We start from the raw sequence: 18,530 nt of genomic DNA, 5'->3' as shown, positions 1-18,530 counted from the left end.
AGGGCTGGCCATCCTGGACTGGGTGATGTGTAATGAGAAAGGACTAATTAACAATCTTGTTGTGCGAGGCCCCTTGGGGAAGAGTGACCATAATATGGCAAATTCTTTATTAAAATGGGAGAGTGACAGCTAATTCAGAGATTAGGGTCCTGAACTTAAGGAAAGGTAACTTCGATGGTATGAGACGTGAATTGGCTAGAATAGACTGGCGAGTGATACTTAAAGGGTTGACGGTGGATATGCAATGGCAAACATTTATTAAAGATCACATGGATGAACTTCAATAATTGTACATCCCTGTCTGGAGTAAAAATAAAACGGGGAAGGTGGCTCAACCGTGGCTAATAAGGGAAATTAAGGATAGTGTCAAAGCCAAGGAAGAGGCATATAAATAGGTTAGAAAAAGCAGAAAACCTGAGGACTGGGAGAATTTTGTAATGCAGCAGTGGAGGACAAAGGGTTTAATTAGGAGGGGGAAAATAGAGTATAAGAGGAAGCTTGCTGGCAACATAAAAACTGACTGCAAAAGCTTCTATAGATATGTGAAGAGAAAAAGATTAGTGAAAACAAACATAGGTCCCTTGCAGTCAGATTCAGGTGAATTTATAATGGGGAACAAAGAAATGGCAGACCAGTTAAACAAATACTTTGGTTCTGTCTTCACGAAGGAAGACACGAATAACCTTCCAGAAATACTAGGGGACTGAGGGTCTAGTGGGAAGGAGGAACTGAAGGAAATCCTTATTAGGCGGGAAATTGTGTTAGGGAAATTGATGGGATTAAAGGCCGATAAATCCCCGGGGTCTGATAGTCTGCATCCTAGAGTAGTTAAGGAAGTGGCCCTAGAAATAGTGGATGCATTGGTGATCATTTTCCAACAGTCTATCGACTCGGGATCAGTTCCTATGGACTGGAGGGTAGCTAATGTAATACCACTTTTTCAAACCAGGGGGGGGGGGGGAGAAAGAGAGAGAGAAAACAGGTAATTATAGACCGGTTAACTTGACATCAGTAGTGGGGAAAATGTTGGAATCAATTATTAAAGATGAAATTGCAGCACATTTGGAAAGCAGTGACAGATTGGTCCAAGTCAGCATGGATTTATGAAAGGGAAATCTAGAATTTTTTGAGGATGTAATTAGTAGAGTGGACAAGGGAGAACCAGTGAATGTGGTGTATTTGGATTTCAAAAGGCTTTTGACAAGGTCCCACACAAGAGATTGGTGTGCAAAATGGTATTGGGTGTAATATACTGACGAGGATAGAGAACTGGTTGGCAGACAGGAAGCAGAGAGTTGGGATAAACGGGTCCTTTTCAGAATTGCAGGCAGTGACTAATGGGGTGCCGCAGGGCTCAATGCTGGGACCCCAGCTATTTACAATATACATTAAATGATTTGGATGAGGGAATTGAATGTAATATCTCCAAGTTTGCAGATGACATTAAGCTGGGTGGCAGTGTGAGCTGTGAGGAGGACGCTAAAAGGCTGCAGGGTGACTGGACAGATTAGGTGGGCAAATGTGTGGCAGATGCAGTATAATGTGGATAAATGTGAGGTTATCCACTTTGGTGGCAAAAAAACGAAGGCAGATTATCTGAATGGTGGCAGATTAGGAAAAGGGGAAGTGCAATGAGACCTGGGTGTCATGGTACATCAGTCATTGAAAGCTGGCATGCAGGTACAGCAGGCGTTGAAGGCGGCAAATGGTATGTTGGCCTTCATAGCTAGGGGATTTGAGTATAGGAACAGGTAGGTCTTACTGCAGCTGTACAGGGCCTTAGTGAGGCCTCACCTGGAATATTGTGTTCAGTTTTGGTCTCCTAATCTGAGGAAGGATGTTCTTGCTATTGACGGAGTGCAGCAAAGGTTCACCAGACTGATTCCCGGGATGGCTTGACTGACATATAAGGAGACTGGATCGACTGGGCCTGTATTCACTGGAGTTTAGACGGATGAGAGGGGATCTCATAGAAGCATATAAAATTCTGACAGGACTGGACAGGTTAGATGCAGGAAGAATGTTCCCGATGTTGGGAAAGTCCAGGACCAGGGGACATCTAAGGATAAGGGGTAAGCCATTTAGGACTGAGATGAGGAGAAACTTCTTCAGAGTTGTTAACCTGTGGAATTTTCTACAGGAGAGAGTAGTTGATGCCAGTTCATTGGATATATTCAAGAGGGAGTTAGATATGGCCCTTACGGCTAAAGGGATCAAGGGTTATGGAGAGAAAGCAGGAAAGGGATACGGAGGTGAATGATCAGCCATGATCATATTGAATGGTGGCGCAGGCTCTAAGGGCCGAATGGCCTACTCCTGCACCTATTTTCTATGTTTCTAAAATATAACTCTCTAGTGGCATGTGTGGGATAAAATAAAAAATAGTAAATCTGCTGTAACCAAGGGAAAAATATATGCAATGAGAAAATAACTTGGTGCACTGGATTTGTGCATGTGGATGAGATCGGCATTGTAAATTTTATGAATTCTCAAAACATTAAAAAGAATTAAACAGATGGGAAAATACCCCTATGACACTTGTGCACAACATGTTCACATGATTTGCTATGTGTTCAAGTGATGCTCTAATATAATTACCAATATAATATAGTTTTAGCTTTACTGCTTAGAGGTACATGCTTATTTTAATACATTTATCCTCAAGATACTGTAATTCAAAACTGTTGAAAGATGCAGTGAGTATTTTTGCCACATTGTGTACGCTCTTTCACCGTGGGTTTTTACACCCAAATGCCAGAAATCTCAAGATTCTCACAATTCACATGGTGTTTGGAACTAGAAAGTACACGAGAAGAGTTATACCAGATAGTTGCCCAGTCCTGCCCACTGTTGTAAAGGATGACTAACCATAACATTTCTGTAAATGTAGAAGCACTCTGAAGATGTTGCTGGTAATTTAAGTTATAGAAACCTACTACAATGTGAAGTGACTGGACAGATCTGGTTAGCATAGTAATTGAGGTCAGGCACATCCCCACAGAAAGACAAAAATCAGAGACCGAGGCACATGGTCACATTTTCCATACCTACCAGCGTCCGGTTCAAGAGCAGCTTTGGCAGAAGCCTAGGAAACAGATCACTTGTTTTAATCTTTGCTTGAACAGTGCAACTTACAAGGGGCACAGGTGAAAAACAATTTTAAAAACTGTCAACCATAAAATAAATTCAAATGCATAATGAAAAGTGGTACATATATTTCAGAATTTTAAAACTTGGCATATAATGGCCATCATAGTGATGAAGTCAAGATTTCCCCCTCACCAAAATCAGTGTCCAAAGAATCACAGTGCAACCAGTTACATTTTCTGATTCATTTTGTATGTTTTTATATGCATTTTTATAAAAGTTGGGAAGGTTGCCACAAATTACACACGCTAATGTTAGATGTGCACACTTATTTCATTAGGTGAAAAAATTAGGGTAAATATTCTAAACTGATTACTTTGAATGGTATATACAATCTTTCATCCAAGTATTTTACAATTGCTTCGTTTAACTGGGTTTTTAAGCCTGGATTATACATTAAGATATGATACGCATGTTATTTCAGCAAATTAAATCATGTACAGCTGTAGCATATTTATAATGGTAGTTATGTGGATTCCACACTGCTACTGTTCATTCTAGTCCTCTGATTACCAGCAGTAATTCATAGTTACTGCCCAGACTTTCCGGCATTCAAGTCTGAACAGATAGGAAGACCAATAGATTGTTTTCACTGGTTGTATTAGGATGCTACTCTTAATAGCATATATTTAAATACAAATGCGTCTGATTTTGAAGTTTTTCCAGTAATTTTCACAGATGTGAACACAACCTTTCAAAATAAACCAGCAACCCACACCCCTCTTGCTATGTATAATTTAAAATAATGACAGTTTCTTAATAATTCCTAAGAGCAAAATTAAACAAAATCACTTCAGTAAATGAGCACTTAAGTTTTTTTGTAAATTTTCCACAAAAATTAACATTTTACAACAGTATAATGGCAATAAAAAATTACAAATCAATTGTAGTGCTTTACTAAAAGCACACTATAAGCATAAAATAAAGTGATGAAACAAAACCAGACCCCCAGTACCTCCTGAAGTGAGAATAATCTGTTATTTTATCTTTACCTGCATATCAAGATGCAGTAGATAATTTAAGCAGTGCAAGGTATCATTAGTGATTCAGAAGACCTTTTTTTAAAAAAAGCTGCACATCTTCTTCAGTTCTACTTTCATTCAAGCCCAAACAATACCATCTATATGAATCATTCTGTAACAATCTCCACTAAATTTCAATAACTATGTAACCAACTGCTTTAAACCTAAAACACTCTGCATCCAGGATGATGCACAACCATTTTCAACACACTGTTAATTATTAAGTTATTCATTCAATTAAGTTTCAACCTTGGTTACATCATCTTGGATGTAATAGTTTTTTCTTTGAAGATTTTATTCGCTCTCTACCCAAGTAATTTCAATTGTACACTTCCCAGAAATAAATTTATGTACTGATATATAGGTATATATAATTAATAATTAACAATAGGAGGAACTGGCTGCGAAAGCACTATGGTAATGGACTAAAAAATAATTTTTCTTCTTTAAGAAGTATGAGAAATCCTCATTGAAATGTAAGGCATCCCAAAATTCAAATGTGTAATTTTTGCATATTGTGCAGGAATGCGTTTCTGTAAACAGTAGCTCAAGGTAATCTTGAAAATCAAAATGAGGGGAGTGACAAATTGATAGATTCCAAGTTCCCCTCCCCCAAAACAGCTAGCTGAAAGCTCAAAACTTGGACTTAGTAGGTTTCCCCACCCCCCAAAACTGAAAGTAATATGAATATTTTCAAGTTTTTTCTTTCATTGAGGCAGTGTCTAAAAACTGGACAAGGTCCTTGAGCTTAAAATACTGATGCGATTTGTATAAGCAGGGAGACGTGACGCAGAAAGTCTATTTCTCAGGTGTTTCAGGTTCAGTGGTAGTCATGGCAGCAGTATTCTGGCTCCTGTTCTCCTCAGATTTCCCAGATGAAGCATCCCACTTGAAAGGGTTTGTTGAGACCTGAGGCTGATTGGTGAGTAAGGGCTTAGCAGCATTTACTGGTTTACTAGTAGAGGAGTTTGATAGATGTCTTCTGCGACCACTCTCATCAACTCCAGAAGAACGTCTCTTTCGACCAACCTCATCACCAAATGGAGGCTAAGAAATAAAAAGTAATAAGTTAACATATTTCAACAAACGAAAGTCAAAAGTATAAAGTAATATGCAGTGAAAAGTAGATAAAGCATTGAGAGATTGTTTGAGTAGAATGCACAATTATCATTAAAATGCCAAGACATGTAAGCAGGCTATTTGACTAGATCAGAAGGTATAAAATTTAATTAACTAAAAGATGAGACGGGGGTGGGGGGGGAGGAGAAGAGAAGAGTGGTGGATATATACCAACCAGGCTCCCCTACAAAATATAGCGGGATAATTAGTTGGTTGGAAACAGATTTGTGGTTTTTTTTGGGGGGAAAAAGATCAGACCAACATAAATTGTTTGCAGGATATATTGATTTCTGTGCCATCTGTGGCAGATTCATGGTTAGGGTTAAATGGCGAAGATGGAAAATTATTTTGCAGTTTTACTCGACTACACTGGAGAATTGAAGTTATTTTCGCAGGGTTTAAAGGCCAGCTTCTACATTGTCGATGGAAAGGGCAAACCCAATGAGTCAAATGGCTGTCACCTACTTTGTGCTCTTGGGTTGCTCAAAGACAATAATGAGCACAATAGAAAGATCCTGCAGTATTGATAAAGCGTGTTGCCTCAAATAATCCGATTCAGCCAACAGATTTATTATTTGTGCTACAATTCTTATTTGCATGTACATGATGAATAAATGAGCTAATTTACAGTTATAGAGAAAACCTTTAAACCATTCCAGAGTAGCTGAAGAAATCACCTTCTGTAGCTGAAGAACAAAATGCTTCAATAAAACTCACATCAACTCTGAAGTCCTCAAGACGCTTGAACTTGCTAAGGTATTCTTGCAGTTTGGGGTCAATTGGTAAATTCTTGGTTTGAGTGTACTTGAGAAAAGCCCAGAATTTTTCCAATCCATAGAGTTGTCCTAAAATGAAGGCACTCAAGTCAGTATTTTAAATCTAAACAAACCCAATTTATTAGAATGTAGTACTTTACAAGATTGCTGTAACTTTAATTTTTTTTGCAAACATTATAACAAGGCTAATTAATTATTACTCCATCACATCATCATCTATTCCCATTACCATGCATATACAAAACAGTTTCTAAAAATAATCAACTTCCAATATGATGCAACTTCATACAGAAAACTAATTAGTTGGTAGTTTATTTTTTTTGCAATGAAGATTACCTGCTTCATAATCTTTTATGGTTTCCTCCTGGAAGTCCTTGAATATATCATGTCGGAATCTTCTCTCTAATCCATAGCTGTAAAATCTAAATAGGCACTCCAACCCATACCTGTAAAAAGAACACCAACATAGAAATACAAAGGGAAAAAACAGCAAATATTATAAATGTGACACAAACAAAATATGCAAAGTGAGAATTTATACAGTAATGCTGTGTAGCTAAAGATGCTGTATTCATTCTGGCCACACTTGTATGAACCAAATATGTAACTCGACATAATACAATTAAGTATAATGTGCATTTGATCTAGCAGGAGCCCATTAAATAAAAGCTGTGGGGACAGAGTAAAAAATAGCACAGATGTTGGCAAATGGGAAAGATAAAGGTAACAAAACTGATAGCAAGAGCTACAAAAAGGGAGCATGAAAAGAAACTTGCAATGGAGATCAAAATCAATACAAAGAATTTTTACAATTACATTAGGAAAAAGAGGGCAGTTAGGAGCAATGTTGGCCCCTTAAAAACTGAAAGTGGTGAGAGTCATTGATAAGGAAATAGCAGACATGTTGAATGATTACTTTGCGCCAGTATTTACAGTAGATGAGGATAGCATGCCAGAAATCTCAAGGACACCAATATTGAATCGGGGACATAAGTAAAACAATAAAGAAAAAAATACTGACATTAAGTGACAAATCCCTAGGACCAGATGGTTTCCATCCCAGGGTTTTAAAGGAAGTAGGTGAGCACATTGCAATGCCCAAACTATAATCTTCCAAAGTTCTCTCAATTCAGGAACCTTTCCTTTAGATTGGAAAATTGCATGTTTCACTCCGCTATATAAGAATGGCGAGAGTGTGAAACCAGGGAATGATAGACCATTTAGACGAATATCTATAATTAAGGATAGGGCGACTGAACATCTCGAACATTTTCAGTTAATCAGAGAGCGCCAGCATGGATTTGTGAAAGGTCATCATAGGCAGTCCCTCGGAATCGAGGAAGGCTTGCTTCAGCTCTTAGCATGAGTTCTTGGGTGGCTGTACAGTCCAACACGAGAACCACAGTCTCTGTCACAGGTGGCATAGATAGTTGTTGAGGGAAAGGGTGGGCAGGGAGCCTGGTTTGCCACGCTCAGTCTGCTGCCTGCGCTTGATTTCTGCATGCTCTCGGCGACGATACTCAAGGAGCCCAGCGCCCTCCCGAATGCACTTCCTCCACTTAGGGCGGTCTATGGCCAGGGACTCCCAGGTGTAAGTGGGGATGTCGCACTTTATCAGGGAGGCTTTGAGGGTGTCCTTATAACGTTTCCTCTGCCTGCCTTTGGCTCGTTTGCCGTGGCTGAGTTCAGGGTAGAGCGCTTGCTTTGGAAGTCTCGTGTCTGGCATGCGAACTATGTGGCCTGCCCAGCGGAGCTGATCAAGCGTGGTCAGTGCTTCAATGCTGGGGATGTTGGCCTGGACGAGGAGGCTAATGTTTGTGTGTCTATACTCCCAAGGGATTTGCAGGATCTTGCGGTATTTCTCCAGCGACTTGGTGTCTACCGTACATGGTCCATGTCGCTGAGCCATACAGGAGGGGGGACTATTACTACGGCCCTGTAGACCATGAGCTTGGTGACAGTTTTGAGGGACTGGTCTTCAAACACACTTTTCCTTAGGCGGCCGAAAGCTGCACTGGCGCACTGGAGGCGGTGTTGGATCTCGTCGTCAATGCCTGCTCTTGTTGATAGGAGGCTCCATGTTGTCCAGGGCCACGCCATGGATCTTGATGTCTGGGGGGCAGTGCTGTGCTGCGAGGACAGGCTGGTGGAGGACCTTTGTCTTACTAATGTTTAGCGTAAGGCCCATTGCTTTCATACGCCTTGGTAAATACGTCGACTATGTCCTGGAGTTCAGCCTCTGCGTGTGCACAGACGCAGGCATCATCCACGTACTGTAACTCAACAACAGAGGTTGGATGGGTCTTGGACCTGGCCTGGAGAAGGCAAAGGTTAACAGCTTCCCACTGGTTCTATAGTTTAGTTCCACTCCAGCGGGGAGCTTATCAACTGTGAGGTGGAGCATGGCAGCGAGGAAGATTGAGCAGAGGGTTGGGGCGATGCCGCAGCCCTGCTTGACCCCAGTCTGGGCGTGAATTGGGTCTATGATGGATCCGTTGGTAAGGATCATGTCGTCATCACTGAGCAGGCGGAGGATGGTGACATACTTTTGGGGGCATCAGAAACGGAGGAGGACGCTCCATAGACCTTCACGGTTGACAGTGTCAAAGGCCTTTGTAAGGTTGAAGGCAGCCACGTGCAAGGGCTGGCACGGTTCCCTGCATTTTTCCTGCAGCTCTCGGCTACAAAAATCATGTCCATTGTGCCCCGGAGAGGACGAAATCGCACTGCGACTCCGGGAGGAGCTAGTCGGCCACGGGGAGAATACGGTTGAGGAGGACTCTAGCGACGACTTTCCCAGTGGTTGATAGTAGGGAGATTCCTTTGTACTTGCTGCAGTCGGACTTGTCGCCTTTTTAAGATGGTCACGATCACTTCATCTCTAAGATCTCCCGGCATGCTCTCCTCCCTCCAGATGAGAGAGATGAGGCCGTGTATTCGCGCCAGTAGTGCCTCTCTGCCATACTTCTGCGCCTCAGCAGGGATTCCATCCGCTCCCGTAGCCTTGTAGTTTTTTTTAAGCTGTCTTATGGCCTTTTCTACCTCGTGCAGTTTTGAGGTCTCACTGAGGTGGTGGCGGATAGCATGCTGCAGAATGGAGTCGAGAATACTCGAGTCAAAGGCAGAGTCTCGATTGAGGAGATCTTCAAAGTGCTCCTTCCATCGGGCCCTGACAGCCTCGGTGTCCTTGATGAGTGTTTCCCCATTCTTGGCCAGGAGTGGGATGGGGCTTTTGGAGTTTGGTCCGTATATGGCCTTTACTGCGGTGAAGAATCCTCGCACACCATGGTTGTCGGCCAGCTGCTGCATCTCCTGTGCTTTCTCCATCCACCACCTGTTCTTTAGGTCCCAGGTTTTTTGTTGGACCTTAGCTTTAGCCGTCTGTAATGCTGCTTTGTGGCTCCCGAGTTGGGTTGCTGTTTAAGGCTCAGAAATGCCCTGCACTTGCAATCTATTAGTTCTTGAATCTCCTCATCATTCTCATCAAACCAGTCCTGGTGTTTCCTGGTTGAGTGACAAAGCGTCTCCTTACAGACACTGGTCATAGAGGCCTGGAGGGCAGACCAAGCGCTGTGGACATTCTGCATATCGGGGTCATCAAGGCATGCCAGGTTAGCTGTGAGGCGCTGACTGTAAAGGGTTCTCTTAGCTGGGGCCTTGTGCCCCGGCATTGACTTCGCTTTGGGGCTATGTTGATGTCAATGATGGATCGGATTAGACGGTGGTCGTCCAGCAGTCGTCAGCTCCCGTCATGGCGCGGATGATGCGCACATCCTTGCGATCCCTGGCTCGGACGATGACATAGTCGAGCAGGTGCCAGTGTTTGGAGCCTGGGTGTTGCCACAAAGCCTTGTATTTGTCCCTCTGGCGGAACAAGGTGTTGGTGATAAGTTCATGTTTTAGACATTTTGTCAGGAGTAGGGTACCGTTGGAGTTGGCAAAAGGTAGGTCATGCCTGACAAACCCGATTGAATTTTTTTGAAGAGGTGACTAAAGTAGTGGACAGGGGAATGTCAATGGATGTTATTTATATGGACATTTAGAAGACATTTTGATAAAGTCCCACATAAGAGACTGTTAACTAAGGTAGAAGCCCATGGAATTGAAGGCAAATTATTGACCTGATTTAGAAATTGGCAGGATTTTACTAGTGGTGTCCTGCAAGGGATTGATGTTGGGGCCTCAACTATTCACAGTATTTATTAACGATTTAGACAATGGCATAGAAAGTCATATACCCAAATTTGCCATTGACACAAAGGCCGCATTATAGATGAAAGCATAAAATTACACAGGGATATTGATAGATTACATGAATGGGCAAAACTGTGGCAAATGGGTTTTAATGTAAGCAAATGTGGGCTCATCCACTTTGGACCTAAAAAGAATAGAACAGGGTACTTTCTAAATGGTGAAAAGCTAAAACCAGGAGGAAGTCCAAAGAGACTTGGAGGTCCAAGTACATAATCATTAAAATGTTATGAAAAGATACAGAAAATCATCAAAAAGACTAATGGAACGCTGGTCTTTATATCTAGAGGACTAGAATACAAGGGGGTAGAAGTTAGCTGCAGCTATACAAAACCCTGGTGAGACCACATCTGGGTTACAGTACTATGAGCAGTTCTGGGCACCACACCTTCGGAAGGATATACCTGGCTTTGGAGGGAGTGCGGCGTAGATTTACCAGAATGATACCTGGACTTCAAGGGTTAGGTTATGAGGAGAGATTTCATAAATTGGCTTGTATTCCCTAGAATTTAAAAGATTGACGAATCTGATTGAAGTTTTCAAGATATTAATGGGAAATGATAGGAGAGAGAAATTATTTCTGCAGGATGGGAATTCTCGCATAGGGGCATAGACTAAAAATTAGAGCCAGACCTTTCAGGAGTGAAATTAGGAAACATTTCTACACACAAAAGGTGATAGAAGTTTGGAACTTTCTTCTGCAAATGGTAATTGATGCTAGAGCAATTGTTCATTTTAAATCGGAGATAGATAGCTTTTTGTTAACCAAAGGTATTAAGGAATACGGGCCAAAGGTGGGCATATGGAGTTAGATCGAAAATCGCATTGAATGGCAGAACAGGCTCGAAAAGCTGAATGGCCTACTCCTGTTCCTATGTAAAAGGAACACTAAGATAAACACAAATTGCTTAGTAGTACCACCATTTCTGTGCCACCTCTAGGATTTAAGTTTGAACTGTATGGTGGAAGGCTCCACAGTACAATTAGCAGAAACTTGCCACTTGAAACAAAGGAAATTTTCTGATGGGGATTCAGTAAGTCTACCAGTTAGTAACATCGGCATATTTTTTGCACAATGAGAAGCAGCTGTATATGTATGTAACTTGCTTAGATCCTTCAACCTGATACAGTTTTAAAATTTCTCTCGATACCCAGTTACATTTTACCCGGAGACAATCATTATCCCTAGTCTTAGGGATGTTAGCATCCTCCGCCTAAGAAATACCGAAGCTGAAACTATCTTAATTTTCTATAAAGACCTCTTCCACGTCCAACATAGATTGAACCTGATCTGTCATTTTCCAGCAAGATCCAGTTTTATACAACATCTTTCATGACCTCAGGAAGCCCCAAAGCACTTTACAGCCAATGAAATACTTTAAATGTTGTCACTGGTGAAATGTCGTAAATGCAGTGGACAATTTGCGCACAGCAAGGTCCAACAAATAGCAATGTGATAATGGCCAGATAATCGATTTTAGTGATGTTAGTTGAAGGATTAAAAATTGGTCAGGACACCAGGACGAACACTCCAGCTTTTTTTGAAATAGTGCCATGCGATTCTTTTTGCGTCCACCTAAATAGGCAGTCAGTTTAATGTCTCATCTGAAAGGCGGCACCTCTGACAGTGCAGCACTCGCTTATAGTACTGTACTGAAGTATCAGTCTAGATTATGTGCTCGTTTCTGCAATGGGGCTTGATACCACAACCATCTGACTCAGAAGCAAGAGCGCTACCAATGAGTCACAGCAGAAACAATTTGTGCTTCACAGGAGTGTTATTAAATAAAATTTAACACCAAGCAACTGAAGGAGATATTAGGCCAGGTGTGTCTTAAAAGGAGGAGAGGGGGAGAGAGATGGAGAGGTTTAGGGAGAGAATTTCAGAATTTAGGGTCCAGACAGAAGGCACAGCTGCCAATGGTGGTGATGAAAATCGGGGATATGCAAGAGGCCAGAATTGGAAGAGTAGAGAGATCTGGGAGGTTGTAGGGCTGGAGGTGGTTACAGAGATAAGCAGGGGTGAGGGATTTGAAAACAAAATTGATCAAAAACCCATGAGCAACTATGCAAGGACGTTGATGGATTACTTACTGTAGATTCCTATTCTTTGAAAGAAGTTCAACATTCACATGCAAACAGGTAAGGTTATCGCCCCTTGTGAGGGGTGTGGAAGAAACCAACTAGGACAATCTGGGTCAGCGCCAGTCAGGTGACATTTCATCAGTTTGTCTTCCGTTATTTGCCCAGAGGCAGCAGTAAAACATAAGTGGGCTAGACTTTCCATTATCATCACTAGCGGTTTTTAAAATGGGCAATATTTCCACCGTTAGTAGTTCTATTATTTTTTGGGATCGCCGGAATATCGCCCATTTTAAAAACCGCTAGTTTAACCTTTTTAATTTGGGCATTAGCCATAGTGATGTGAAATGGGCGATAGTGATGTATTCCATCGTGCAAAGCCGGCATCCATAACAATGGCCATTCTGCGCATGCATGGTTATTTTTGATAATTAACTTTTCCCACGTTTCAGGAGGTCGGGGTCATCTGCACATGCTCAGAAGAAAGAGAAGGAGCGAGACCGCATTATTGTCGAGGCAGAGAGAAAAGATAAAAGCCTGATACTAGAATGGAAATGGATTATGAGTCGCTGGGAGTGAGAGATGTTGGTGAGGTGGCAGGTGTAAATTTGCCGGATTGTAATTAAGCTGGTAATCTTGGTGCCATGCATTAGTTTCTAACCACGATCTTATTAAATTTATTCTCCAACCATAGATGTGACAATGCATCAATTGCATACAAAGCGCATTAGCATATAACGTTAACGATGAATAGCATGGGCGATGACTAATTGTCGATTATAATGTGTGTTGTGTAATAGTATCTAGTAATATCTGTAATAGTAGCCAGGTAATTAGCTTATGCCATGCTCTTATCACCTTTGCAGAGGAAGATATCCAAGAACAGCGCTGAACGCAGGCACACAGGAGGGCGGCCTGCTGAACTATGCCAATTAACAGACCTGGAGGAGCAGGCCTTAGCACTTGTCGGCGTGCATAAGCGTTCGGCCACCCGTGGTGGTGCTGATCCCGTTGCTGTGCCATGTGAGTAATGTATAAACCATTGATGATTTAAAGTAATTTAATGCCATTCGAGTATAATATTTGAATTATGTGTTATGTAATTATTGATGGGATCATGAAATCTCATTCTAAGGCCATGCACCTTCTGTACTCATGTAAATTATGTGACGTCTGTTGGTGATATTTATTGCAGTAGTGTTTCTCCTCGTACATATGCCTGGCAGAGTAGGCATTCTCCTGTCGCCCTGGCTTCCTTTCTCTTCTACTAATCTCAATTATGTAACTCTGCCACCGTCAACCCCCCCCTCCCAGTGCTCAAGGTGCTCTGTTGCACGACGGCTCGGTGTCAATGCGGGTAGAAGGGGGAGTGTAAGTGGGAAGGGGGGGGGGGGGGGTTAGAGGCAAAGGGAAGCGTGACCGCAGGTGGCGTGGGAGAGCATTTTGTGGCGTTGACTGTTGGGGCTGTTGTTGTTGGGGTGGGTAGGCTTTTGTGTCCTCTTATGTTTTAATTGTTATTGAAAAATTATTAAAAATGTGTTGACTTGGGGTGGGGGGAGATGAGTGTTTATATTCAATTATTTATTTAATGTATATATTTGTTTTTTCACTGGTTTGTTTAAAAACATTTTTTTTTAAATGTTAATTATTAAATATTTTAATTTAACTTAACACTGTTGTGCAGTGTCTTCTAACAAAGGTTAATCATCAATACAAGGGTTTCAAACAATGGTGAGGCCAGGCAACGATGAAAAGCAATATAATGCAACTAGAACGGTCAACGTAACTTCACATAAACCTTTCATTTATGAGCTGCTGACTCAACAGTCTTGCATCTGCATAACTACCATGGAGTTTTTCTTGGAGTAGGGTGGGGGCATGGGTTCAACGCCACGTTGGTTGTCTTCCCAGAGGTCCCCATCCTCCTCCTGCTTCTCTTCCGCCTCCCTTCACTCCTGACGTGGACCGGTGGTCCCATCTGGCAATTCTTGTCTCCTCCTGATAACTAAGTTATGCAACATGCAGCACACCACAATGAACGCAGCGACCTGCTCAGCGTGGTATTGTAGGTCACCTCCTGAGTGGTCCAGGCATCTGAAGCGCTGCTTATGCACTCCAATTGTCTTCGACGATATTGCGTGTGGCTATATGGCTTTTGTTGTAGCGCTTCTCGGCTTCTGTCTGGGGCTTATGCAGGAGGGTCATTAGCCAGCTGGCAAGGCCATATCCTTTATCCCCCAGCATCCAACCGTGATCTTGTGGCTGACTCTTAAACAGGTCAGAGACGGTGCTCTCACGCAAGATGTGCGCATTATGGATGCTCCCCGGAAAATTTGCATTTACTGCCATGATTATTTGCTTGTGGTCGACAGTGAGCTGCACATTCAGGGAGTAGAATCCCTTTTGGTTCCGAAATACCTCTGCATCCTGTAAAAGTGCTTGCAGGGCAATGTGCATACAGTCTATTGCTCCCTACACCTTGGGGAAGTTTGCTATTTGAGAACCCCAAAGCCCGCTCACTCTGTGCCTCGCTGGCCATTGGGAAGTTTATAAAGTCCATCCTGTGAGCGTAAAGGCCATCAGTCACCTGTCGAATGCAGCAATGTATGGCGTGCTGAGAGATACTGCAAATGTCGCCAGCTGAGGCCTGAAAGGAGCCCGATGCATAGAAGGAAAGTGCCGCAGTAACCTTAACCTCAACAGGCAGTGTGGTCCTGATGGTGCTGGTACTCTACAGATCTCCCTTAATTAGTTGACATATCTCACGGATGATCCTCTTTCGGAAGCACAGTCTGCTAACACATGTTATCGGACAAGTCCAGGTATGATCACTTATCCCTGTAAATGCATTGGGTGTAAGGTCTCCTCCTCCTTAGCAGTCTGCCACATAATGCTCTTCAATGAACCTTCTCCCATCTCTATTCTGCAGCATGAGAGTAGTCATCAATACTGGCTGAGAAATTACAGGCCCCATTACTATAAATACCCTAATATGTCTTCAAAATTATTAAATTGTCCTCTACAAATGCAATATAAACTCAAAATTCACAATGTGATTAGATGATTGGCAAGATTTTAAAACGCCCTTAAAAATCACTCATGTATTACTTCAATGCTCCCATCAACTTGAAGCAGCCTTTTATTAAAAGTCCTCAGATTTACAAAATGGCGTCCATACCACTGGGTTAAGGTCAGGTGAGTGCAGCTTTTCTTGAGCGTCTTTTTGGGCGAGCGATCATTTGGGCAAAATGCCAAAAGTAGCTCTCGGCGATAATCTGGGTGTTATTTTCCATTATAAAAAGTCTTCTGGGCGGTGCACGAGTGATGACGTCAGATTTTGTTAAAAAAAAATATGGGCGGGCGGTTCAGCTAATTCCTGGCGGTAATTGTATGCCGAAAGTTCCTCCGGCAATAAATGGACGATAATTGAGTATTAGTTTCCATTTATAATCAAATATGGGTGGTAAACTGAATCTCGGCAATTATATGCAGAAAGTCTAGCCCCCGAACCAGCATGAACACAAATATTACAATTCTTAGCAAAACTGTTAGCTCAAATTGTTTGGTGTAAAAGCAGCAACATCTCTACAAAGAACAGATCAGGTAAACCAGGAAGGAACTTTGCATGAGGTGGCTGAACTTTTCCAAGTAGAAGACGACTTTGCCTATTGTAAGGTAGTTAGCAATTCCCTCAGTCAAACTCCATGTGCAAACAGCAGTATACCAAACAAGTGAAAAGAAAAAAAAAATGGTAGTGGTGCCAATAGGGAGGGTGATTCAAAGGACCTGCACTGTCAGATGCTTGGAGAACAGAGCCAAAACTGGCCATCCTAATCTCTCCAGTCAAAACAATGTCAGCTTGGCTCAGTTCTAGCACTCTCACCTTTGAGTCAGAAGACAGTGGGTTCGAGCATTTATGCACAAACTAGGTTGACATTTTCATACAATACTGAGGAAGTGCGGCATTACCCATGACCCTGTCTTTCAGATGAGATGTTACACTGAAGTTCTGTCTGCCTATTCAAGTGGACACGAGATCCCATGGCACTATTCAAAGAATAGGCAAGTTCTCCCAGGTTGCTGCCCAAATTTTATCCCTTAACCACTACCAGAGTAATTTAAACTTATTGTCCTTTGTGGGGCCTTCCTATGTGTAACATGGTTGCCATGTTTGCCTACATAACAGTGACTACACCTCAAAAATAATTCATTGGCTGTGAATTGAATTGGAACATCCAGAGAACATGAAAGGCACTATGTAAACATAATTTCCTTGTTTCTTTAATTGCACTCAACGAATAGCATACAAAATAAATCAATTGGTTATGTATCTCATTTGCAGTTTGTGGATCCTTGTTGCAGGCAAATGAGCTGGTGCGTTTGCCTTCAAATAAACGTAGCTTAAAAAGTAATTTGTTGTGAAGTGCTATAGGCCATTTAGATCAGACACAAAACTAATGACAGTGACTTGAAAGAAATCCTGCATATGTTGGCTCAAAAATCATTACTCCACAAGTATAGTAGAGCTATAACTTTCCCTGATGGGCAAAGTTCTCTTTAAGATGCACGGCCACGCAGGGGCCTGGAGCTACTGCGCAGCTGGCTCACCGGCTTTTAAATGCAAAAACCACACAGGCATGTATTTTTGAATGGGCCATGCAAACCGTTAAGGAAGCCGAGCAGCCCCCCCCAAAAATTAGAGGGAACATTGCTGATGGGTATGGCCTGTTTGTACTCCACTGCACCTTAGATATAAAAAGCAATCACAAATCATCCAATAGCTAAAATCAGCTTTTCAAAGGAAACAATCTGTTTGAATTGAAGATTAAGTGCCATGTAAGCAGCAAATTATGCTTTTTTTTCTCTTGTGGTAAACCAAGTCTACAACCAAATTAGGTGAAACTCAAACTCCAGGTAAAAAGGAAAGCAAGTGTAAGTAATGTCCATTCTAAGTAAATCAGGTGAACCGACCACTGATACATGCAGGTTATTAACTATGTCCATACATGTGCAAGCAAACTAACAGTATTATCGGAGACAAACTGAAGTCCACAGGAATCCATGTCTGATGTTAGTTTGTTGAGAAATACAAATCCCACGTTGCAAACAATAGACCTTTCAGGAAGTACAGGGTTCCTCTAAGCTAGTGAGGCCATTCAAAATAAGAAGTCTCCATTGGGTTAAAAAATGTGACTTTTTAAAAATTATTAACCTACATTTTTATATATAAATTAATATATACATTTTGAATAGACAATGAGTATTTTAATAAGAAATACTTTATAACACTTCTTACTAGTAAATAAAAACTTTTCTTTGCTGTGTTAACACACAGGCATATCTGTAACCTAACAAATAAAGGAAAACAAGTAGTCTTGTTTTAGGATGAGGCTGCTACATAGCCCAAGCTGCAATATTATTTGTAAAAAAAAAGAGATAAGAGCCACAGCTCACTTGATTTCCTGCAACTGAGTAGAGTTTCCGACCCCATATCCATTCCATCAGAGATCACTTACTTTCACCTCCAGAATATTTCCCGTCTCTGCCCCTGCCAAAACCCTCATCCATGCCTTTGTTACCTCTAGACTTGATTATTACAATGTTTTCCTGGCTGGCCTTCCATATTCCACCCTCTGTAAACTTGAGCTCATCCAAAACTCAGCTGACCATATCCTAACTTGCACCAAGTCCCGTTCACCCATCACCTTTGTGCTCACTAATCTACTTCCGGTCTGGCAACACCTAATTTTAAAATTCTTATTCTGGTTTTCAAATCCCCCCCATGGCCTCCTCCCTCCCTATCTCTGTAACCCTCAGAGATCTCTGCACTCCATTAACTCTTGCACATCCATGATTTTCATCTCTCCACCATTGGTGCCCAAACCTGCAGCTACCTTGGTCTTCAGCTCTAGAATTCCCTCCCAAAAGCTCTCCGCCTCACCCTCCTTTACAACACTCTTGAAAAACTACCTCTGAACAAGCTTTTGGCCACCTGTCCCAATATCACATTATGTGGCTTGGTGTGAAATTCTGTTTTATAATGCTTCTGTGAAGCACTTGGAGATGTTTTACAACATTAAATACAAGTTGCTGTTGAGGACTAAAATTCTCCATTTGATTTAACATAAGAAAT

General features: G+C 41.8%; 1 protein-coding gene across 5 annotated transcripts in view; it reads right to left on the bottom strand.

Annotated features, from left to right (window-relative positions):
- Positions 1–3,322: 3,322 nt before the first annotated feature.
- LOC139248186 (la-related protein 1B-like) overlaps positions 3,323–18,530 on the bottom strand; it is a 105,322-nt gene continuing 90,114 nt past the window's right edge. For 4 of the 5 annotated variants that reach the window (XM_070871936.1, XM_070871928.1, XM_070871943.1 and 1 more), the window contains 3 exons: positions 6,401–6,510; positions 6,006–6,133; positions 3,323–5,216 (listed from right to left, as the gene is read on the bottom strand). In XM_070871936.1, coding sequence (XP_070728037.1) covers positions 4,968–5,216; positions 6,006–6,133; positions 6,401–6,510 — 487 coding nt within the window. In that variant the 3' untranslated portion in view covers positions 3,323–4,967. Of the gene's footprint in view, positions 5,217–6,005; positions 6,134–6,400; positions 6,511–18,530 lie in introns of those variants that run through there. The other variant, XM_070871962.1, reaches the window with a different exon arrangement.

Source organism: Pristiophorus japonicus, chromosome 2 (genome assembly GCF_044704955.1).
Source record: "Pristiophorus japonicus isolate sPriJap1 chromosome 2, sPriJap1.hap1, whole genome shotgun sequence".
In the NCBI taxonomy this organism is placed as follows: Eukaryota; Metazoa; Chordata; class Chondrichthyes; family Pristiophoridae; genus Pristiophorus; species Pristiophorus japonicus.
Note: the sequence above shows the minus strand (reverse complement) of the source record. Positions and strands in the feature narration are given on the sequence as shown.